The sequence below is a fragment of the Pipistrellus hanaki genome, assembly GCF_964339955.1.
Source record: "Pipistrellus hanaki genome assembly, chromosome: 8".
Taxonomy (NCBI): Eukaryota; Metazoa; Chordata; class Mammalia; order Chiroptera; family Vespertilionidae; genus Pipistrellus; species Pipistrellus hanaki.
This window is the reverse complement of record NC_140510.1, coordinates 10,159,793-10,184,705: the sequence shown is the minus strand read 5'-3', so window position 1 is coordinate 10,184,705 and position 24,913 is coordinate 10,159,793. Positions and strand designations below refer to the sequence as shown.

The window sequence follows — 24,913 nt, the reverse complement described above, 5'->3', positions numbered from 1 at the left end:
TTTCATCAGAGAGCAGTGAAGTGTCAAAATGTTGGAGGGCCCACGTGAGCCCCTCAGCCGAGGGTGTGGGCCTCACCCTCGGGGACGCCTGGTTTTGCAGCCTCGGTTCGGGAGCCGTCTGGGGCAGCCTAGGGCAGCATGAGGAGGCCCGGGTGACAGCATAGTGTTCAGGCTGAGTATTCTGCACTGCCCTCTGGCGGGGGTCATGGTCCACCATCTGACCCTCGGGACACATGGGCCAGCTCTCAGGCAGTCCTGGTCCTGCCCTGTGTCTTTAAGGTCTGACTCAGAAAGAGTCCTGTTCCCAGGAGGCCTGATGCAACCTCAGTGCCCCTGCCCTTGACAGTTGCAACTACTGCACCACCTGCCAGAGAATGCAGTCCGGGATCCTCACTGCTGTCCACCATGGGTCATGTTACCTCTCTCTCTGCTCTGTATTCTGACTGGGCCACCTTCCTTCTGCATCTAGATTGGGGTCACCAGGCTCTTTCCATACAGGGCAAGTAGTAAATACTTTAGGCTTTGGGTGCCGTAAGATCTCTTTTGCAGCTAACTCAATTCTGTCCTTGTAGTGCAAATGGACGTGGCAATGTTTCAATAAAACTTTATTTGCAAAAGCAGGTGGTGGATCTGATTTGGCCCAAGGGCTGTAGCTTGCCAACCTCTGCTGTAGGTGAGCAAACCCCATCTTATTTGTTCAAGTGACATCTTTGCCTGGTCTTTCTGCCGGTCTGAGCCCACTTTGTCAATAATATTTGTCAATAATAGAGAGGTGTGTGCCAAGCAAGGAAGTGGAGAGAAAACCAACAAATTCAGACTTTCACCATCATTTGATTAAAAGAAAAAAATTTTTTTCAACAATAATAAATAGGATGGTGACTCAGTTGGTTGAAGAGTTGTCCTGCACACCAAAAGGATTGCAGGTTTAACTTCCAGTCATGGCACATACCCAGGTTGGGGGTTTGATGCCCAGTCTGGAGACGTGCAGGAGGCAACCAATTGATGTGACTTTCTCACATTGTCTTTCTCACATAGATGTTTCTCTCTCTCTCCCTCCCTTCCATTCTATCTAGAAGTTAATATGCAAAACAATGCCATTGGGTGAGGATTAAAAAGAAGAAAAAAACACCTTCCTCTTTTATTAATCTAATGGGAAAAAACACATATCATCCCGAGAGGACTAAACATAAATAAGTAAATAAATAAATAAATAAAGATGGTTCAAATCTCAGAATAAAAGACAAATTGCGCTCCAATTTGTGGACCTGCACTATGGACCATTGTGAATCAGATGGTCTGAAGGCCTTCCAATCTTAGGGGCTTTTTAATTTTAATTTTTTTTTTTTTAATGTGAGCTGAAGCCAATTAGGTCTCCTTTCCACTATATTTGGACCATAACTGAGGTAAATCCAATTTTGCATTAAACCCTTTACACCTCAGTTTCCTCACCTGCAAAATGGAGAACATGATGAACTTACACCGGATGCTTTGAGCACTAATGTAACTGCGCATTAAGCAGCTGCATCAGGTAGACATTCAGCCCAACGATGAGCATGTATTGGGCACCTTAGAGGGGCCAGGCATCGTGCTGGGCAATGGGGCCGGGAAATGACTCTTCAATCTGTCACTGCGCATTTCCATGCTCAGCCGCGGGCCTTGCCCAAACGTTTGTCGAGTGAATGGAGGCTTTGCAGGAGCTCATATTCTAGCGAGAGCAGTGGGTGCCCATGGACATGCTGATGACTTCATGTTACATGGCGATAGCTGGAGGCTAACCGTCAGGGAGCCCGTCCTGGGGGGACAGGCAGAAGCATTTCTGGGGTTGATGCTCTGGAGTGGAATTTAAAAGGTTCTGTGCGAGCTGGGACCGGTTTGGCTCAATGGATAGAGCATCGGCTTGGGGACTAAAGGGTCCCGGGTTCGATTCCGGTCAAGGGCATGTACCTTGGTTGCGCGCAGATCCCCAGAAGGGGGTGTGCAAGAGGCAGCTGATCGATGACTCTCTCTCATCGATGTTTCTAACTCTCTATCTCTCTCCCTTCCTCTCTGTACAAAATCAATAAAATATATATTTAAAAAAAAATAAAATAAATAAAATAAAATAAAATAAAAGGTTGTATGCGAGCCAGCCAGGAGAAGCGAGGAGGGAAGGGCTCTCTGAAGTGGACGGCTACTTCAGGAGGCACCAGAAGGAGTGCAGCCCAAGGCACAGTGTCCTCTCTCAAACCGGGACGGACACCCTGGGGCGGGGCTCTCTCTTCTGAGAGTGAACACTGATTGAGCACTTACTACGGCCAGGCGCCCTGTTCATACTCCCGTGGATTAACTCATTTAGTTCTCTCGGTAAGCCTGTGAGGTGAGAACTATTATTAACCCATTTTCCTGACGAAGAAACGGAGGCACAGCTGAATAAAGTCATCCACACCCCACCAAGGTCACAGGTCAGGGCTGAGACTCACCAGCCTGGCCTGAGCCTGTAGCCACCACTTAGCTTCTCTTTGGGTTTCATGACCAAGTCCCCTGACTCATGGCAGCACGTGGCAGTCCCCTGTGCCACGGCCCACTGACTCCCAGGTGATGTGCCGGACAAAGGTGGGTGGGAGCCGCACCCCAGGGCACTGTCCTTGGCCGGTGCTGGGACTTGCCCCTGCAGGTCCCTTCCAGGGAGGTTGACAGGCTTACCCGCTTCTCGTTGGTCTCATTGGACGAGTCGTTCACGTTAACCCCACAGGCCAGGTCAGGCCTGGGGAAGACTTCTGACCAGCCGCCCGGTGTGCAGTTTCGGAAAATGGAGCCTGTGGATGGTGAGCACGCTGTGTGTGAGCCACAGGGACCAGAGGCAGACGGCTGGGCCTCCTGGGTGCCCTCAGCAATGCCTTAGGGGCAGCCCGGAGCTTCCTCTGTCTCTTTGTCCCCAGCTGCCTTGCTCAGAACCACAGAGTCCACTCCAGGTGGCTCAGTTGGTCCTTGAAGAATACATAGGTCTATCCATCAGGAAAAGTGGAGGGAGAGGTGGTAGGCAGCTGGGCCTAGAAGGAGCAAAGATCTGGGGTGTGTGTGTGTGTGTGTGTGTGTGTGTGTGTGTGAGAGAGAGAGAGAGAGAGAAAGAGAGAGAGAGAGAGAGAGACCTGCTGATCCTTGACACTCGATCTACAAACTGGCACACATCCCTCCCAGTCCCCTTGTCTTCCTCCCCACCCCACCCCCCACACCCTCGGCCCCTGTGCCAGGCACCGGGTGCAGAGGAGGGACTGGCCAGGGCGCAGCACTCAGAAAACAACTCCTCCGGAGCCAGGCCCAGGGTCCAGGCCACGGCAGACTTCAGGGTCCCTGCTCTGGGGCCAGCCCACCCCTGGGCTCTCTTACACCCCTGTTCCCTCCCACCTGCCCCCTCACCCTTCCCTCCACAGGCTCCAAACTCAGCTCCAAGGGCCCTCAATGCTCACGGAGGGCCTGCCCCGCCCACCCTCCACCCGCCGCTGGCTGACCTGCACCGTGGCCCCTGGAGCTCCCTGCCCAGCTCCAGCACAGGCTGTGCCCCATGTCCCAATGGGGTGCAGTGGCTTCCCTGCCTCCCCTAGCAGGCGATTTCTGAGGGCTCCCCGCGCCCGCCCAGAGCCCCTGCTCTCCAGACATTGGCTGGCTGGAGAAGCAGCTGAGGGGAGAAGAGCCTGCTCTGAGCGCTCCACCAGAAGGGGGGAGACCTCGCCCACTGAGAATCTGTAGAGCAGGAGCTGGAGCCCGGGGGGAACCAGGAGCCCGGGGGGAACCAGGAGGGGGGCTTGGAGAGCCACCAGGAGCCTCCTTGGGACAACAGGCTCAGCTGCACCCACTCTGGCTGCCAAGAAGGGCCGAGTTCCGGTCCCCAGGTCTGGCTGCTGTGGGTGTCACAGGGGTGCAGGGAGCTGACTGCAGCCCTGACACTGCTTTTACTCTCCTCTGTACCCTGTCCGGGGCCCTGACCCACCCCAGCGGGGCCAGCATGCTCCTTCTGACAGGCCCCAGGATAGGCTCACTGGCTCTCAGGGTTGCGGCTCAAGCCGATTCCACTGAGCTGGAGAAATAGGAGAATACTAGTATTTCCAGGACCAGCCAATGTGCACGTACAGATGCTGATCTAATCGACAGAGGGCCCCAATGAGGCAGGCGCTGCTGGCCATTTTACAGACAAGAAAACCAAGGCTCAGAAGGGTAACAATGCCCAGCTAGGACATGTCCCATCACTGTACCCCCTTCCTGCCCGGCCCCTCCCTGCAGACCCAGGGGCAGCTTCCAGGAGCAAGAGACCATGATGGGCACTGGCATGCCCAGCCTGAAGGCTCACGAGGCCCGGAGTGCAGGTTTAGAGCCAGCCAGAACCGCGTTTGAAAGCCAGCATTGCCTCTTGGTCACCGTGTGACCTTCGGTGCATCTCCTTTCCGTGCCACATGGGAACAGTCACGCACACTGCAGAGCTGAGCGGGGGCACACAGAGACGGCCCAGGCTGGTGCCGAGCACAGGCGGGCACTCCCTGCTGCCTTGCCTCTTTCTAAAATGGACCGAAAGTGGTGGGGCTTGGAACCCTGGCACCGGGAGAAGGTGGAGTTAGGTCAGGGAGCTAGGCTGTCAGACAGGAAGCACGTGGTCAGCTTCTGGCTGGCTGGCTGGCTGGCTGGCTGGGAAGATGAGCAAAGAGAATGCAAATCGTGAAGCCCAGACCTGCTGCCAGACAGCGCCTGCCCCAGCGCGGGGCTGCCCTTCGGGGCCCTCTCCTCACTGGCACAGCTGCAGGTGATGCAGGCCAGGAGCCCAGAGCGGCGGGCAGGCGGTGCCCTCTGCTGGCCACCCTGCAGGACTGCAGGGAGATAAGGCTGGACTCCTTCACCTCCACCTCTCCCCACCCCCACCCCCACTCCCACTTTCCGTGGGCCTAATGCCTCACAGGTAAGGGTCCTTACCAGGGTCACCCTAAGGAGCCCTGAAAGCACCGTCAGTGTTTGTGTGCACAGGCACGGTTGGTCCAAAGAAGGACAATCAGATGAGAACGGGGCCCCAGGACCCTCATCAGGTTAGGAACCTCAGCTGCTTTAAGGCTGCAATCCCCACTAAGATAGAGGGGCAAGAGACCAAGGCTGGCCCCCTGGGGAGTGGGGTTTTAAGGAACTTTGGAAGACCAGTGCCCCTTTAAGACTCAAAGGCATGCATCCTGGAGGGAACGGTCTAGGCCTGGCACACACAGAGAAATATCTGGGGCAGAATCCAGCCCGCAGTTTCTCCACTCACACGGACACCATCCTGTCTGGGCCGGAGATAGAATTGAGTTACCATTAGTTTCTTCTTAGTAAAGGAGGGCTCACCCTAGTTGGTTTGGCTCAGTGGATAGAGCATCGACCTGAGGACTGAAGTGTCCTAGGTTCAATTCTGTTCAAGGGCACATGCCTAGGTGGCAGACCGATCCCCAGTAGTGGGTGTGCAGGAGGCAGCCAATCAATGATTCTCTCTCATCATTGATGTTTCTAGCTCTCTCTCCCTCTTCTTTCCTCTCTGAAAATAACAATATATTTTAAAATAAATAAATAAATGAGGGCCCCAGAACACCGGCTTGTCCTCACTGGGCACTCCTTCCTGGGTTGGGGTGGGAAGCCCCGGAAACCTGTGGGAGATCAGTGAGGGAAGCCTCTCCTGAGAGGAGGCAGAAGGGCTGGGACCCAACCAGACCCCATGGATCTTTGGGGAGGGAAGGTAGTGGTGGGAGGGGAGAGGCTGGACTGACCTATGCTGCGGGACTGGCCCATGCCTTGGGCCTGGACCTGGGTATGAGCACAATAGTTCCCCCAGATGAGCCATCCCACCCCACCCCCTGGGGGCCTAGCCTAGCACTCAGCAGGCAGAGCCTCAGTGTGGCCAGCGGGCCGTCCTGTAGCCCTACAGCGACACCAGGTGGCAGCAAGAGGAAATGCAACAGAGATTGGCACAGGAACCCTGCTTCCTTCCCTCAGCACCTGGAGCTGCACCCATGGGTGATCCCCGGTGGGTCTTGAGCAATTAAGATTGAGGAGCCTCAGGGAGGAGACAGTTGGTTCTAGTTAACGAGGCAGGTGGGGGTTCAAGCACTTGTTTGTGGAGGGACGTGGCCATGAGCCTCTGTGGAAGGGCCGGTGGGGGAGGCAGAGGCACAGAGCTCTGAGAGGGCTGTGACGGGAGCACCTGGAAAAGAGGAGAGCTTCCTCCAACAGGAGAACTCAGCCAGAGAGGAGCACTGGACAGGGAGTCCTCCGAGACCAGGTCTGGTCCTGGCCTTGCACCTGACCATCAAGTTACTCAAGGTCATGCCTGGATTATCCTTCTGTGTCCCAAGTTCCACGTACCCCAGAGACAGACAAGGAGGGGTGTGCCAGGAAATAAGGCTGTAGGTAAGTGTGCCTCTGTGTGTGTGCCCACGGCGGGACTTCGGGGTAGAAAGGAAGGCCAGGAAGGGATATGAGGGGAAAAGAGGAGACAAGATGTTTAAAAGTTATTTCCAAGCACAGCCTTCCAGGGCTGGTGATATCTATTCTCCCCACTTTACAGGTGAGAACACTGACGCTCAGGGACTATTTGAGGATCTTGGGCCAGAGGCAGAGGCTGGTACCCAACAGGACCCCATTTCCCACATCGTTTGCAACCAGGAGTCACCATGTGACTGAGCTCTGGCAGAAGCAACAAGGGCAGAAGTGGTATCCCTTTCAGGCCTGGTCCTTCAAAATCCCCCCTGTCAGCCCACAAGCTGTGTGCCAGCTCCCAGCAGGGAGGTGCCCGGATGCCAGACCCAGCGGAGAGAGCCTCCTGCCCCTGGAAGCACCTGCTGGGGACTCGGCAGACGGCACTGGAGGAAGCAGCGAGATCCGGGGGTCTGTCTGTTTCAGCAGCCAGCATTACCTACCCACGCAGTAAACGGAGGAGTGGGGGTCAGGCTGGACTCCCTCCCCCCACCCCCAACTTCTGTACGGGGGCGTCAAGTGCACACAGTGATGCATGTGCACTAGAGCATCACAGTGTGCAGCATGCACACCCCTGCCCCGCACACAGTGTTGGTGTGTGAGGTCATAGAGTCTTGACTGTGGAGGGCTGGTGGGTTTTAGTGTTAAATCATCATTTTGAGCTCATTCTTGTTAAGGGCCGCATCAGGCAGCTTTCCTGCCCCTCAAGGACAAGGGGAGGGGTGGCAGGGCCAGGCCAGGCTTTAGACTTTAAATGAGCCCACTGAGCGAATGGGCCAAAGGCCTCCACTCAGGGTGACCCCACTGGGGCCCAGGCCGACCTTGACCATGGCCTCAAACAGAGCTCCAGCTTTGAAGTCGGAGAAATCTGGGTTTGAGTCCTGGTGTCTCCATCTCCTAGCTGTACAAACTGCTAAGCCCTCTTTGTCTGTTATTATCACTCCTGATGGGCCAAGTGCGGTGGGGGGTGGGGGGAGGGAAGTGGGGGGGGGGCAGGGGCAGGGGCAGGGCCTGTGATGTGCAGGGGGTTGTGATGATGAAAGGCTGGCACATATGGGGCTGTAGCCGGAGTCAGCCCCTGAGCATCCATCTGAGCAGGCTCCTCCCCTCCCTGCCTGAGATTAAGGAAGTCCTTGTAAGCGTAGCTTTCCTTGGGCAAGAGACCCCCGGGGGCCAGCTGATCACAGGGCCTGGCAGAAGGGGCACAGGAAGCAAGTGTGCTGGAAGGACAGGTGGTGCCCGGCGGGGACCAGGCCCGGTGCTGGAGCAAGGGTCCTGGTTCCTGAGGGGCAGGAACATAGGAGGAAGAAGCTGAGCCACAGGGCACAGGGAGAAGTCAGCCTGCACTCCTTTTCCATGTCCCCAGTGCATTGCCTCCTGCCCCCTTGCTTGGGACCCTAAGGATTAGCCCTGCCCTCAGGAAAAGTTTCCAATCCCTAACAAGGACCCCACCCCCACCATTCCCTCAGTATTTGTCCCCAAACAAGTTTCCTCCCGCTCAGAGGCCACCCGCAGCCTCTCAGCGGCCCTTGGGCTGATGGTTACCGTTTCTGCCCGTGAGCATCCAGAGGAATCGTGGACACTCCACTTCCACCGTCTGTCCGGGCTCAGAGGAGGGCCAGCAGCTCATGTTGTCCCACAGCCCCGCGCAGCCTGCCGAGAAGAGCAGCAGCATCAGAGCGAAAGGAGGCCAGGCCTAGGTCAGGATGGGGGCCGGGGGCTCCGGAGGTAAGGCAGCCCCGGAGTGACAGCACAGGCTGTGGTCCTGAAGGGAGGTGTGGGAGGGGCGGGGAGAGACCATGGACAAAGGCAGGGTTTGGGTGTGGCTCCCACAGGGACTGTCAAAGCATCTACGGGACCCAAGGGCCATGTGTCTGTCTTTGAGGAATGTGGGGGTGAGAGCCCCTCAGATATTCCTGAACTTCACCCAGCTCTCATAGCGAGCCCGGCTGAGCAGGCGGAGCCCCTCTCCCTCTGGAACTGCCCCAGAACCCACCACTTCCCGGCCACTGGCTGTCAGGACTCCAGCTGTGGGCACCGCAGGCCAGGACTGCAGGGGCCCTGAAGCTCGCAGACCCCGGGGCTTGGCCTCCCCAGACGCTCCTGGGCCGGTGACATGGTCCTGGGAGGGCTCTTCACAGATGACCATGAGTGAAGCCCGGAGGCTGAGCGGGGCCCTCGCCCGCGCTCTTGCAGAGACCCCGTGGGGGGCAGCGCCTGGGCCAGGGCGCAGCCTCCCTGCCAGCTCCGCAGCATCGCCTGGACCAGAAGCCGGGCGCCCTCCCAGCTGTGGAGAATGCAGCCTCTCCCTCACTTTGGGAGAAGTGGATTCAGGGCTGGGCTGACCAGATCAGCAGGACACTGGCCCACAGCTCCAGTCCATGAGGCTGAACAACCCATGGCCGGCTGGCCAGACAGATGGAGAGGGTGCCAGGGACTCTGCCCGGCTTCCTGACACAGATCTAGCCAGACTGGGCCCGCAGGGACACTGGCCTGGTACTGGCCAAAGGCTGGTGGTGAGAGGTGAGGAAGAGCGGGGGGCAGACTCCCTGTGGGGTCCCTGGCCACGCCTCCCACAGCAGCCCCGGAGAGAGAAAGGTGTGGGGAAGGGGCCATCGGCCTGTTCTGGACACCATCAGACACGGTGGAGCCTGTAGGGCTCAGGCAGGGTCACTGCCCCACAGCAGAGAGGACAAAACCCAGGCTCCGAGGGGTAAAGTGACATGTGCTGGTGACAGAGCTTATGATGGTGCAACTGGGACCCCACCTGCTGCGCTACCTTTGGTGGCAGCAGACCTGGATGCTAACCCACACACAACACTGTGTCCTGAGCGCAAGACATGCCTCACTGGCTCCCAGGCTCGGCTTCCCCGTCTGGTGCTGGTGGTGGACCGTGTGGGGACAGACCCAGTGCCCAGCGTCAGGGAGCACCTCCTGCGTGGGGTGCCCTGTCGGCTGGGGCGTGGTAGAACACTGTGCTTCTAATTACACATTCTTAAAGAGAATTTTAAATATGGATCAGAAAGTTATAGAACTAGCCTATCACATTTGTGATTTTATAGCTACTACTAGAGGCCCAGTGCACAAATTTCATGCATCCCTTAGCCCAGCCTGCACCCTCTCGCAGTCCGGGAGTCCTCAGGGGATGTCCAAATGATGGCTTAGGCCCGTGGGGAGCGGGCCTAAGTTGTTAGTCGGACATCCTCAGTGCTGCCCTGGAGGCAGGAAAGGTTCCCACCACTGCCACTGTGCTCGCCAGCTGTGGCTGCGGCTAGGCTGTGGGGATGAGGTGGGGGGAGCAGGGAGCTCTGTGCCCCTCTGGCTGCTTGCAGGGACCGCCTTAGCTCCAGGGTGTGAGTGGGGGGTCTCAGGCTCCATCTCCACACACACACACACACACCCCGCCCCCGGCTCCTACTCTGGCCGGAGGGCGAGCTGTCCTAGTCTCCCCGGGAGCTCTGGAAGGAAGGGGCCGTGTGGAGGATTCAGGCCACTGGGATCCCGGTAGTTTTAGGGACACAGTGGCTGAGCTGGACGCCCGCGTTGGGGGTGAGGGCAGTATGACGGGAGAGCTGTGTAACAGGGCCACTGCCACTGAGCCACTAGGAGGCTCACTTCCTCTGGAAGGCAGGGCTGACACAGACAGAAGCCGCTGCTGTGAGAGGGGCAGGGCCTGGGGCCGGTGAGGGTCACGCCTCTCACCCCTCCGCCATGTCTGATGGTCACCTGTCGCCACTGCCTGGCTGCCTGGAGGGGATGGATGAATGGCTGGGGAAGCAGCATCGGATCACAGATGCCATCTGGGAGAGCAGCGGTGCCTGCCCAGTGCCCGGGCCGAGTGGACAGCATGGGACACTGGCGTGAGGCGGGTGGTGTGGTGGAGCGAGGGTGAGCTTTGGACCCCAAGCTATCTAGGCCTTGCCCTTTACCCCTATCAGCCTCAGTTTCCTCTTCTGTAAAATGGGCATAGTAATACCCCCAGGATTTTAGTGAGAATAAGTGATTTGTGTGTGCAGTGCTGTATTTTTTAATATATTAACCTTTGTTCCTTTTTTGTCTCCTGGTATTTCTTCCCCTTTCTCTCTCTCTCCCTCCTCAGATTACTGGTTCACGGGCTCCAGGGGGCAGGAAAGCCTACAGTCTTCCTGGCTGTAACCCAAAGGGCCGGAGCGGGGATGAAGAGGAATTCTGGTGTCACCCAAATGACTGGGAGGAAACAAAAGGAGCAAGATTTCCTCAGACTGGGGAGACAGGGAGGGAAGTGATGAGCAGGACAGAGAAGGTTCCAGAAAGAGGCAGAGTGCCCCGGTGCCTGCCCACCGACGGGGGGAGTCGTTGAGAGGAGATGGCGTGAGCCACATCCAGATGAGCAGCACCCGGGCCGCTGGCAGGCCTGGGCCGGCTCGGTCAGCACCACGCTCTGGCCCCTCAGACACTGTGCCTGTGGATCTCCGCGGGGAAGGTCCGGAAATGCCAGGGCTTAGGTTCCTGCCATCCCAGGAGAACAGGCCAGAACCAAAGTGACAGGAAATGGAGAAAGTTCTAATTTCCCACCGGAGTTTATGAAGGACTGTTTCCTTCATACATGTGAAGCCCCTGGCACTGGGCCAGGCCCAGAGAACACTGGTCCCTCTGTCCTGCCACCGTCCTGAGATAAAGAGGTGGCCCCCTCAGCAGGCCGGCCGTGGGCAGGGGCTGGAACAGGGCAAAGGCCGGTCGGTGCCAGTCTCTCCATGCCCCAGCCGGGGCCCGGTGCACTGCAGGTCTGCCCTGCATTCACCATGGCGGGCTCCGCCTGCAGTCCCGGATTTATGAACAAGCTCAGATGCCCACCCAGAATCTGCTCTATGTCAGGAGAGTGTGTCAGGCCGTGGGCAGGGCAGGGGATGTCCCGGGGCAAGGGGAAGGGTTTGGCTGCCAAAAGCCATCAGAAGCTAGAAGAAGAATAGAGAAAAGGACCCGGGAAGGTTTGTTAGAGAAAAGTGCATTTAAAGCTTGTACATATGAGATTCTGAAACATGCTACAACGTGGACGAGCCTCAAAAACAGGATGCTCAGAGGAAGAAGGCAGACACCAAAGGTCAAATACTGTAGGATCATGTTATATGAAATGCCCTCTGCTCAGTTAATGAAACATACAATCTAATAATACTTGCAAGCATATAACTGATATTCAAACCTAAATAATACTTGTTTTTAAAGAAAAAATGTAGAGCCAGCCAGCGTGGAGCAGTGGACCTATGAACCAGGAGGTCAGGGTTTGATTCTCGGTAGGGCACACACCCGGGTTGTGGGCTCGATCCCCAGTGGGGGGCATGCAAAAGGCAGCTGATCAATGATTCTTTCTCATCATTGATGTTTCTGTCTCTCCCTCTTCCTTCCTCTCTGAAATATATATATATATATATATATATATATATATATATATATATATATATATTTCTATATATATATATATAAAACAATGTAGAAAACGTCATTTGAACATAAATGAAGATTGCTTAAATTACATTCATAAAATTAAAGAATTAAATTCTGGCTAATCATATGCAAAAACATAATGAAATATACTGGGTTTAATATTAACAATTAAATGCCATTAAATTGCTCACTCTAAATTTATGTTAATTTTACCTCAAGAGAAAAAGCCTCCCCCAAAAAACAGCCAGCCTTTCCTTCCTGCCCATGAAGTTTTGGAGTGGAAACCAGCTGGCCGAGACAGAAAGCAAAGGGGCTGGCACGTCCCCATTGCAAAGGCGAGGACACTAAGGCCCAAGGAGGATCGGTGTCTCGCTCAAGGTCACACGCTTCTACGTGACAGCCGTCCACCCTCCCAGATCTGCCTGACTGCCAAGCCCACGTCTGTCCTGCCACCGCACCGTCTCTCTGGAACATTCTTCCCTCGCGGGAGCCAAAGGCCTCCGCCAGCCAGCTCTGAGGGGCATCAGCTTCTGTAAACAGAGCAATAAATAGCTCAGGAGAGCGGGCCGTGCGGCTCGCAGGGTGACCCTGGAACATTCCCACAGAGCGCCGCGAAGGCCTTGGCCGCGGAACCCGGATAGCTGGAGAGTTAATTTTTTATTTGTGATAAGTTGCTGGGCTTGGTGACAGCTTCATGAGTGGCATTTCCTGTGACTCGTCTGGTGTTCAAACATTAACTTCCTCCCCAGAGAGGACCAGGCAGTTTAACCATTAACCCTGAGCCCCAAGGAAGAGCCGCCAGCCCTCTCCACCATGGGTGCCAGGCAGACCCTGAGAGGATGGAGGGCCTGTGGGCAGCGGTGGCCTGGGCTCCAGGGGTCCTGCTCCTCAGGGGGCTGCTGGGCTGCCACCAGCTCGGGTCTGGTGTGGACATGGTGGGCTTGCCCACCCCACGGCTCTACCCCTTTGTCATTGCTCTGCTCCCTTCAGCCTTTGGAATTTCCCCTCATCCACCACTTTGGTTCTAAACTCCATGCTGGGTGCATGGCTCTGCCTCCCAACCTCTCAGCAGAGCAGCCTGAAGCCTTTCCCAGCGGCCAGGGCCTGGACATCCTCTGCCTTGGGGACTTGTAAGCCAGGTTTTCAAAGCAAAGACCCCTTTCCTAGATGAAAATTGCAGAAGTTCAGCATGCAAAGCACATTCGAGTGGCCTGAGCCACTTATGGCAGGTGGGGGCAGCCTGGCCACCCTTCCACCCACTGCTCAGCCAAACAGTCTCAAAGCTTGCAAGCCCAGCACAGCCCTTTTCTCACCAGAGGAGAGGGAAATCCAGAAGAGAGGGGTGCGATCAGAGCCTTATCCACATCTCCCTAGGAAATTAGAGGCAGAGCCAGGGCGGGGTCCCTAATGATTTCTCAGCCCTGGATGCACAATGAGGACCCTCAGGAGAACAAATCACCGGCCTGCCCCAGCTCAGTCCACCTGGGCACGGACATGCTTACAACTTCCCTGAGGACCAGAAATGTGAGGTCGGCATCCACAGGACCTGGCAAGTGGGTCACGGGAGAGGAGCCTGCGGGGCACGGCCGGGAGTGCAGGTGGAAGGGGGCCCAGATGGACCCCACCCGTCCATAGCAGAGGGCAGCCTGTCTGCACCGAGGAGCTGGCAGAGGCCGGCCGAGAGGCTCCTGATACAGCGAGATGGCGCCATGTGTTCTCAATAGCCTCCCGAATCATACAATCATTATCCTCATTTTAGAGTGCGCCAGCTGGGAGGCAGAGGAGTGGAGTCTCTCACCCATGATGGCCGAGAGGACGCAGCAGAGCTGAGCTTGGGCCAGAGCTGACCTAGCCTGGCGCTTGGCCCTGGCTCAGTTCACCAGACGCAGACTGGGGTGGCCTAGCAGCCCAGACCTGCTCTGTGTCATGGGAGCAAATCTCCCTTTGCACTGCGGGAGCCCAACAGGAACATGGGGAACCCAGAAGGCCCAGCAGGAGGCCCTGTCCAAGGGGTCACTTGGGGCCTGAGTGGGGTCGGCAGAGCCACTCCATGCTCTTCACGGGAGGCCCTGGGAGAACAAGGGGCTCACCTTCCTGCTCCCTGGTCATGCTCCGGAGAGCGCCGTCCATGGGTGACACGGGCTGCACAGCTCACTTCAGCTAGTTTGTGACAAGTTCAGCAAGTTGGGGGCCACCTCTGTGGGAGCCCTGCACCCTCAAATGCTCTGCTCTGCCTTCACACTCTTCTTGGGGTCAGTTCTCTTTTTTCTCTCCTCTTTCCCTGCTCCCAATCAAGAATATGCATTCACTCAGTCAGTCAGTCAGTCAGTCAACAAACACAATGAATACTTGGTCTTGGGACACACACTGGGGAAGAAGAGGAGAGTGGCACGGCTCCTACTCAGGCTGAGGCGGGAACAGTCCAGCAAACCTCTGCATGCAGTGCAGAGCGCCAGGAGAGGAATGGGGTCCGGCAGGAGTCAGGGCAGCCAGCTAAGCCAGTGGAACTCCAGGCACCCATTCCTGGGGGAGTCTACAAGGGAGAGTGGTTGGCAGAGTGAAGAAGAGAGAATGGTGTTGTAGCAGAATGATCAGCATGTGCAAAGGACCAGAGGCAGGAGAGAAAGTGACACAGTCAGGAAATTAAAAGCAATTTGGTTGAGCCAAGTGGAAATGTTTAGTCTGGAGGCCTGGCTGGTCTGGAGGCCAAGGAGCTGGACTTCGTCATGGAACCACTGGAGAGCACTGGGACATTTTAAACACCTCACATGCTAATCCTCTATAATGAAAGCCTAATATGCTAAGTGTCTGACCATTTGTTCGACCGTTCAACCAGTCACTATGATGTGCACTGACCACCAGGGGGCAGACGCTCTGACTGGTAGATTAGCTTGCTGCTGGTGTCTGAGCAATCAGGACTGGGAGCAAAACAGACCAAACATGCCCTGGAGCCAACCTCCCATGGTCCCTCCCCAGCCACTAAATATTTCTTCTAATTAATTTCCTTTCAATGTGCATGAATCTATGCACAGGGCCTCTAGTTTAAACATAACATTACTTCTCAGTGTAAACTGAAGTTTGCCATTATCTCTCCCAAATGCGTGGCACTCTCTCAGGGCTGAATGAAAGCCCCTCGCCCTGTCATTTTTAGGCATTCACCTTGGGGACATGCAGACAGAGGCAGCTACCACTGTGCTGCACCCACGGCTGGCCTTTTTCAGGAGACCAGGAGGCTCTGGCTCACTGGTGCCCAGTGAGCACCATAAGGCCGTGGCCCTGCTCCCCACAGGCAGCTTGCATAGCCAGTCGAGAGGAAGGGAAGGCTGGAACTGTGGGAGGAAGTCAGCCTGCTCCTGTTCCTCAGGCAGCGGATGAATGAAGTGGCTAAAGCCCACTGCAACACCCAAACTGCTTGGCCCCTGGCCCAGGACACCCTGATTTTTCTCCTGCCTCAGGCTGCTCCTCCCAATGAGTGGGATCCTGAGAACCGCTCCTGGGCGCCTCCTCTTTCCCCTCCCACCCCTTCACCTCATGCAACCACAGCCCCATTGCCTCCTGTATGAAAAGTCCCCAACCATGACCTGCTCTGAAATCTTGATTCCACACATCTAAAACTCAACCCAAAACCTTCATCTCTTCATTTCCAAATACCTGGTCTCCCTTCACCTCTTCCTCCAGTTGCTGAGGTCAAACACTTGTGGGTCATCCTGGACCCACTCCCTCCCACCTCACCAGCACCCCCAGCCAATTTATTACCACATCCTGTCAGTGTTACCCTAAACAGCCCTTATCTGTGCCCATTCCTCTCCCCCACGTCCCCCAGGATCTGACCCTGCCTGTGTCTCTTTGGTCTTGACCTTTTTTGCACAGGCCAGCCTCACTTTCAAATGCTGGCCTGGACATCCCTTTGAATGAGGGCTTTCTCCAGCCATTGGAACCCACTTTGCCTGCAAGCACAGTAGGCTGGGAGTGCAAGGGAATTACTCATTATTAATGTTCCCTCCCCAGAAGCAGCCCCAGGCTCTGACTGATGGGGAGTTGGTGGATAAATAGTTCAGCTCCTTCACCTCTCCCAGTTGTGGGTTCTGTGCTGGCTCCTAAAATGCCCTAGGGGGATTAAGTTCTCAATTGCCCACAGTGATAATGAAAATTCTATCCTCCTTTCCTTCTTTGTCTCCATTCCCCACCCCCTATTGGGCTTTCCAGGAATCACCTGCCAAATGCCACTTGCATATTTTTTCCCTTTTTTCTTCAATTACAGTTGACATACAATAGTATCTTAGTTTCAGGTGTACATCATAGTCACTAGACATTTCTACACCTTATGAAGTGATTCCCCCAATAAATCTAGTACCCATCTGACACCATACATAGTTATTACAATATTACTGATTATATTCCCTATACTGAATTGTAACTATAAACTTGTACTTCTTTAAAAAAAAAAAAAATATATATATATATATATATATATATATATATTGATTTCAGAGAGGAAGGAAGAGGGAGAGAGAGAGAGAGAAACATCAATGATGAGAGAGAATCATTGATTGGCTGCCTCCTGCACGCCCACTACTGAGGGCCAAACCTGCAACCCAGGCATGTGGCCTTGACTGGAATCAAACCCAGGAACCTTCAGTCCACAGGCCAATGCTCTATCTACTGAGGCAAACTGGCTAGGGATCAACTTGTACTTCTTAATTCTTTCACCTTTTTCACCCATTCCCCAACCTCTCTCGCATCTGGCAACCATCAAAATGTTCTCTGTATCTATAAGTTTGTTTTTGTTTGTTTGTTTGTTTTTTTAGATTCCACATATACATGAAATCACCTGGCATCTGTCTTTCTGAGTTATTTCACTTAGCACAATACCCTCTAAGTCCTTCCATGGTATTGCAGATGGCACAATTTCACTCTTTTTTATTGTTAAATCATATTCCATTGTATATATCACCACTCCTTTATTCATCCATCTATTGATGGACACTTGGGTTACTTGCATTTCTTAGTTACTGTAAATAATGCTGCAATTAATACATGGATGTATATGTCTTTTTTACTTAGTGTTTTGGGTTTCTTTGGTAAAATACCCAGAAGTGAAGTTGCTAGACCCTTTTTTTGTCTCTTGTTATAGCCTTTGTTTTAAAGTCTATTTTGTTTGGTATAAGTATTGCTACTTCATCTTTTCTGTTTGTTTGTTTGTTTGTTTGTTTGTTTCAATTTTCATGAAATATATTTTTTTCCATCCCATTCCTTTCAGTCTGTGTGTGTCTATCAATCTGAATTGAGTCTCTTATAGACAGCATATGTATTGGTCTTGTTTTCTTATATATTTAGCCATCTCATGTTTTTTGTTGAAGCTTTTAATTCATTTACATTTAAAATAATTGTTGATAGATATGTAGTCATTGCCAAATTTTTATTTCTGTTTTTTTATCCTTCTCCTCCTCTTCCTCTTCCTCCTCCTCCTCCTCCTTCTTCTTCTATCCCTTTAACATTTCATGTAATATTGGTTTGATGGTGATGAATTCCTTTAGATTTTTCTTGTCTGGGAAGCTCTTTATCTGTCCTTTGATTCTGAATGATAGTCTTGCTAGGTAGAGGAATCTTAGCTGTAGGTCCTTGCTTTCCATCACTGAATATTTCTTGCCACTCCCTTCTGGTCTGTTGAGAAATCAGCTGACAATCTTATGGAAGGTCCCTTGTAGGTATCTCTTTCTCTTGATGCTTTTAAGATTCTCTCTTAATCTTTAACCTATGGCATTTTAATTATCATGTGTCTTGGTGTGGGCCTCCTTGGGGTCATATTGTTTGGGCCTCTCTGCACTTCCTGGACTTGTCTATTTCCTTCTACAGGTTAGGGAAATTCTCCATTATTATTTTTTCAAATAAGTTTTTAATTCCTTGTTCTTTCTCTTCTCCTTGTACCCCTATGGTACGAATATTGGTACACTTGATGTTTTCCTAGAGGTCCTTTAAACTATCCTCATTCTTAAAAATTCTCTTCTTTTTGGGTGCTTTCTGCTTTCTGATCTTCCAAATCGCTGATTCAGTCCTTTGTTTTATTGAATCTACTACTCAATAAATTTTCTCTAATGTATTCTTCATTTTGGTTATTATATTCATTTCTGACCCTTCTTTACATTTTCTATCTCCATTTTTATGTTTCCTATCTCTTTGTTGAATTTCTCACTAAGATCATTGAGTATTCTTATAACTATTATGTGTTTTGAACTATGCATCTGGTAGATTGCTTGTCTCCACTTTGTTTTGTTCTTTTCCTGGAGTTTTGTTCTGTTCTTTCATTAGGGACATATTTCTTTGTCTCCTTATTATGGCCTTCTCTGCTTGTTTCTATGTATTAGGTAGAACTGCTACATTGCCATGTTTTGGTAGAGTGGTCTTCTGTCGTAGGTGTCTTATGGGGCCCAGTGATACAGTCTCCCTGAACTAGGTGCTCCAGGTATGTCCCTTATTTGGGTAGTGTGTGCTCTCATGCTGTAGTTCAGCCTTGATTGCTGTTGACACTTCAATGGGAGGGATTAACCCTCAAGCTGATTGGTTATGAGAACTGGTCGTGACTATAGGTTTTGTGCAGAGGCTGACCCTACAGAGCAGGATTCTCTTTATCAAGACTCTGGTGGCTGCCAAGTTTGTCCTTTGGGTGTGTGGTTTTTGGAGGTGGTTGGGTGGTGTTCTAAAGCTGGCCACCAGATATGTTGCTTTTTGAGCCTGTGAGAGCTGCAGGCCAAGATCATCAACTGCCCAGGGTCTCTCAGTCTGAGCTCCAAGTGATCTGCAGATATTTGCCATTTGTGCTGAGCTTGGAGGTGCCTGAGAAAAGCTAAGCTGTGAATTGAGGCTGGCTGCTGCCAGCAATCTACAAGATGCATAGTTTAAAACACATAACTGAAATGAAGAATACATTAGAGGCCACTTAGCAATAGGGCATGCCAAGGCCAGATGCTGCTTGTTTAGAGTTTGTGAACTTTTGAGAAATTTTAGGAAAGTCTGCAACATGAGCCAAGACAGGCCATTTATAAAGAAAAGTTACTGCAAGTGGCCTGGGTGGGCCTATAAGTTAGGTGGGGCAGGGTCTTAGGGAATCTCCAGAGTGGGGTGAATAGTGTTAGCCAGGTTGATGGAGACTCAGATATGGCAGCTGCCTATACTGCAGGTTGTGGGCTCAGCAAAGGAACAATGGCCTCTTCCATCTGGGAGAAAGCTGCCCCTCAGCTCGTACCCTCATGCCAGACACTTCAGTGTCTCCTGGTATATCTCTGGGCCCAGCACTGGAACTCAGAGAGCGTGAATCCAAGGACCCATGTGTGGGCCCTTTAAGAGGAATGTCTGGGACTCTAGTAGAATTCTAGCTCACTCAGCTACAATTCTTATTGTTTGTTTGTTTGTTTGTTTGTTTGTTTGTTTTTTGTTTTGTTTTTATAGCCAAAAGTTATGAGACTTCTCTGCCCAGCACTAGAACCCTGGGCTGGGGAATGTGTTGTGGGGCTGGGACCCTGGCTCCTCAGGGGAACCTTCAAAACTGAGATATCTCTCTAAATTTTAATCCACCACACATGTGTATGGTAACAGCCCATTCTGCATCTCCACCCTCTGACCAGTCTTAACATGGCTTTTTCTATATATTCTAACTTTCAGCATTCCTGTTCAGCTAGACTTCAGGGGATTCTGCATGATGGTTTCTTTGCAGTTTAGTTATAATTCTGATGTGGTTGTGAAAAGAGGTGAGTATAGTGTTTACCAATGCTGCTTTCATGGCTGGAAACCAAGTTACTCATATTTGAATCCTTCTCTCAGGGTCTGCTTCTGGGTAATTTAAAGGAATACAGTCTTTCTAGCCCCAGTGACCATTATATATATTGTGCAGACCTCACAGTGGGTCTCTATGATTTTACTCCTGTCCTCCAATGCACCTTCCACATCACTCCCCTTTAAGACTTGCCAGGTCTTTCCACTGCTTTTAAGATCAGGATAAAGGTCCTCCATATGTTCAATGAGGTCCTCTGTGCTGTGGTCCTGCTGCCTTTTGAGCTCACATGCCCAAGCTGTGTTCCAACGTCTACCTCACCAGAGTTACAATGGCTGAGGCAGAGATGGTCCATTGCCCCTTCTCCGTTCTCACTAAAAGAACAAGACCCCGTTCAAGGTGGCCACATGCACAGCTAACAATGTCAGTCTCCAGCCTCGGCTGCATAGAGGTGGCCATGCAGTCCAGTTCTGGCTGATGAAGTGTAAACAAAAGTCACCTGGAGAGCTTCTGGAAAGTTTGGCTTCCAGTATATCTCACCCTTCCTTCTTGTACTTTCTTCTTCCTGTCAGAAAAAAACAGGTGCTCTCCTCCCCTCTCTGGAGGTATAGCAGCCATCATCTGCTATTAGGCAAATGCCGCATGTTAAGCAGAAGGACAGAAGGAATCTGGAATCTGATGACATCCTGGAACTTTGTACCACTTCTCTATTTTTGTAAAGTGCAAAAAAAAATCAGCTCCTGTTTGATAAAGTTAATCTGTCACAGGCAGTAAATATATTCGTAAGTGATAAGAGCTGAGTCTATGTTCCTTTTTTCTCACCATTGTATCTTTTATTCTCACCGTACTTACCTCAAAGAGTGAGCACTAAATATTTGTTGAATGAATGCTTTTAATTTCACACTAACCCCATAAAATAGATGAAGTCCAGAGACATCAAGCAACCTATTCAAGATCACACAGTCTGTATAATATAAAGGGCTAAACCCCTTCTCTCCCATCCTCTTCCTCTTTATTTCCTTTTTTAAAAAAAATGGAAGTAAAATTCACATAAGAGATCAGAATTCTTTCTCTGGAAAAACGAGATATCCACTTGCAAAAGAATGAAGTTGGACTCTTACCTTACACCATAAATAAATATTAACTCAAAATGGACCAAGAATCTGTAAGAGCTAAAACTGCAAAATTCTGAAAATAATACATAGAGGGAAATCTTAATGAGCTTGGATGTGGCAATGCTTTCTTGGATGTGACACCACCAAAAGAACAGACAATGAAAGTAAAAACAGGTACTACACTGGACTATGTCAAACTTAAAAACTTCTGTGAATCAAAGGACACACTTAAAATAGTAAAAAGGCCATCTACACAATATGAGAAATTATTTGTGAATCATGTATTTTACAAGGGGCTAATATCCAGAATATATAAAGAACTCCTACAACTCAACAAAAAACTAAACAACCCTATTTAAAAATGGGCAAAGGACTTGAATAGACATTTATTTAAAGAAGATATACAAATGGCCAACAGCACATAAAAAATGCTCAACATCACTGATCATTAGGGAAATGCAAATCAAAACCATAATGAGATATTGTGTCACACACCCATTAAGATGACTACTATAAAAACAAACAAACAGAAAGTAACAAGTGTTGGTGAAATCTGGAGACATTAGGACCTTTGTGCACTGTTGGTGAAAATGTAAAATGGTGCAGCCTGTGGAAAAAGTATGGTGGTTCCTTAAAAAATTAAAAACAGAATTCTGATATGATTCTAGCAATTCTACTTCTTGGTATATATCCAAGAGAATTGAAATCCAAGGACTAGTCAAAAATTTCCAGCAAAGAAAAGTCCTGGACCAGATGGCTTCATGGGTTAATTTTACCAAACATTCAAAGAAAAACTAACACCTATCTTTCTCAAACTATTCCAAAATACTCAAGAGGAGGGAAGAATTCTAAGCTCTTTTTACAATGCCAGCTTTATCCCAATTCCAAAACCAGATAAAGACACCTCAAAGGAAGAAAATTTTAGGTCAACATTCCTAATGAGCATAGATGCTAAAATCTTCAACAAAATATTAGCAAGGCATTATGCATTATACAATATATTAAAAAGATCATATAACATAAACAAATGGAATTTATTCCAGAAATGCAAGGTTGGTGCAATATTTGTAAATCAATAAACATGATACATCACATAAACAAAATTAGAAATTAAAATCACATGATTTTGTCAATAAATTAAAAAAAAAGCATTTAATAAAAACCCATCCTATTTAATAAGGAGGGAATATGCTAATTGACTTCTCAGCCCTCAAAGATGGTGGTGCCCAGTCCCCTCAGCCCTGCTAAGGTGGCAGGCATGTGGCAAGGCTAGTCCTGCCCCCAGGCAGGCCCAGCTGCTCCACACACCTGCCTCCGGAGTTCCCCACTCCTCCCAGCCCCCCCCCCCCCCCCCCCCCCCCCCCCCCCGCCGCCCAGGGCTGGCCTGAGGTGCAGACGAGCCTCAGATGTTGGCTGCCCAGCTGCCGAGGGCCAGCCCGAGGCATAGGCAAGCCTCAGATGATGACTTCCCAGCCACCCAGGTCCAACCAAGGCTCAGGTAACCAGGGATGGCTGAGGCCTGCACTGCCTGCAGTGGCAGCAGCAGAGGTGTGATGGGGCGTCACCTTTGCCTAATCACTGAGTCATCTCCCACCCCTGAGGGCTCCCAGACTGTGAGGGGGGCAGGCCAGGCTAAGGGACACCCCTACAGTGCATGAATTTTCATGCACTGGGCCTCTAGTCTCTCTATATAAAACCTTAATATGCAAATGGCATAGATCGAATGGTAGAATAACGGAACAACCGGTGGCTATGATGTGCGCTGACCAACAGGAGGTGCACACAGAACATGGTCGCCAGCCGTGGGATGGTGGAGCAGGTGAGCGGGGGCTCCAGACCAAAGCAGGGGACCAGTCCCTGTTATCAGAGGGAGCCATTGGTGATTACTGAAAATTCTTTGCCCCTGTGCCATGGTCCCACCTGGTGCTCTTACCTGGACCCGCTCACACCCACTACAGACCTGATCATCCCTCAGGACTTCTCCACCTCCCCTTGCTCCTGAGGGGCGATTGGGGCCAGCAGCCACCTCTTGCACCCACTGCCAACAACCCCACTCGCACCTGCTGCTGGCACTGGAGCCGTTGCTCACACCCACTGCCAACACTAGCCCTGCTTGCACCCACAGCCTGTGCCTGAGCCACCACTCACACCCATTGCCATTTCTCAGCACTGATCCCAATCATTCAGTGCTATCAGCAGGTGCGAGTAGTGACTGATCAGGGCAGCAGCCACTGCTCACTCCCTGCTGATGGTTCCGGTCCCACTCACACCAATCTCCACACCATCAGCAGGTGTGAGCAGGATCGGCATCATCAGCACATGGGAGCGGCAGTGGGAGGAGGGCTGCCAGCAGACAGGGAACTGGGGGCTACAGTGGGAGGGATAGGAGGGGGCATGGAGGATTGGTTGAGACCCACCCCTGTGCCCACCACAGCCTCGTGGCCCATAGTTCCTTTCAAAGTGCACAAATTCATGCACTGGGCCCATAGTTTATGATAAAAACTCTCAACCATGTGGGGATAGAGGGATCATACCTCAACATAATTAAAGTCCATATATGACAAACCCACAGCCAACATCATATTCAATGGGCAAAATCTAAAAGCATTCCCCTTAAGATCAGGAACAAGACAAGGATGTACTCTTTCACCACTCTTATTCAACATAGTACTGGAAGTCCTAGCCATAGTAATCAGACAAAAAAGAAGAGATAAAAGGCATCCAAATTAGAAAGAGGAAGAAAACTCCTTATTCACAGATGACATGATATTGTACATAGAAACTCCTAAAAATCCCCAGGTCTAATAAATAAATTTGACATAGTGGCAGGGTAAAAAATTAATTTAGAAATCGGTGGTACTTTTATACACTAATAATGAACTATCACAGTGGTCGGCAAACTGCAGCTCTCGAGCCACTGTTTGTCACTCTGTTGACTAATGGGTTTGGCGACTACTGGGATAGGGTCTTAATCACAAGGAACAACAACAGCCTGTAATTATTGGAATCAAGAGTCTAGGTCAGTGGTCAGCAAACTCATTAGTCAACAGAATGGCAAACCACAGCTCTGGAGCCGCATGTGGCTCACGAGCCACAGTTTGCTGACCACTGAACTATCAGAAAGAGAAATTAAGAAAATAATCCCATTTAGTACTGCAACATCAAAGAATAAAGTACCTAGGAATAAATTTAATTAAGAAGGTAAAAGACCTGTACTTGGAAAATTATAGGATATTGAGGAAAGAAACTGAGGATGATACAAATATGTGGAGATATATACTGTGTTCATGGGTTGGAAGAATTAACATCATTAAAATGTCCATACTACCCAAATCAATCTGTAGATTCAGTGCAATTCCTATCAAAATACCAATGATATATCTCACAGATCTAGAAAAATTATATTATATAGAATTTAAAAAAAGGCAGAAACCGGTTTGGCTCAGTGGATAGAGCGTCAGCCTGCGGACTCAAGGGACCCGGGTTTGATTCTGGTGAAGGGCACGTACTCTGGTTGTGGGCACATCCCTGGTAGGGGGTGTGCAAGAGGTGGCTGATCGATGTTTCTCTCTCATCGATGTTTCTGACTTTCTATCCCTCTCCCTTCCTCTCTGTAAAAAACCAATAAAATATATTTTTTTAAAAAAGACCCCAATCTTGAGAAAGAACTATGTTGGAGAAATCACATTGCCAGATATCAAACTATACTACAAAGCCACCGTAATCAAAACAGCCTGCAATTGACACAAGAGCAGGCATATAAATCAATGAAACAGAACAGAGAGCCCACAAACAAACTGACTCCTTTGTGGTCGATTAATATTTGACAAATGAGCAGGGCAAACAAGGAATAAAGACAATCTCTTCAATAAATGGTGTTGGGAAAGTTAGACAGGTACACGCAAAAAAAAAAAAAAAAAAATGAAACTAGACTACCAGCTTACATCATACTCAAGAATAAGCTTAAAACAGATTAAATATTTAAATGTAAGTCTGATTTCTGTCTCTAAAGATTTGCCTAAAGGTGACATATCGTTTAAATAGAAACATATAATGCATGATCTTTTATAACTTGCTTCTTGCTTAACATGTTTTAATATTCATCCATGCCATACTATGTATCACTACTTCATTCCTTTTTAAGACCCAG

The 24,913-nt window shown here is 50.8% G+C and overlaps 1 protein-coding gene across 3 annotated transcripts in view; it reads right to left on the bottom strand.

Moving 5' to 3' along the window:
• The window catches only part of SCTR (secretin receptor), a 60,936-nt gene that overhangs the window by 22,705 nt on the left and 13,318 nt on the right, over positions 1-24,913 (bottom strand). For all 3 annotated transcript variants that reach the window (XM_084892229.1, XM_084892228.1, XM_084892230.1), the window contains 2 exons: positions 8,005-8,112; positions 2,683-2,795 (listed from right to left, as the gene is read on the bottom strand). In XM_084892229.1, coding sequence (XP_084748355.1) covers positions 2,683-2,795; positions 8,005-8,112 — 221 coding nt within the window. The remainder of the gene's footprint in view (positions 1-2,682; positions 2,796-8,004; positions 8,113-24,913) is intronic.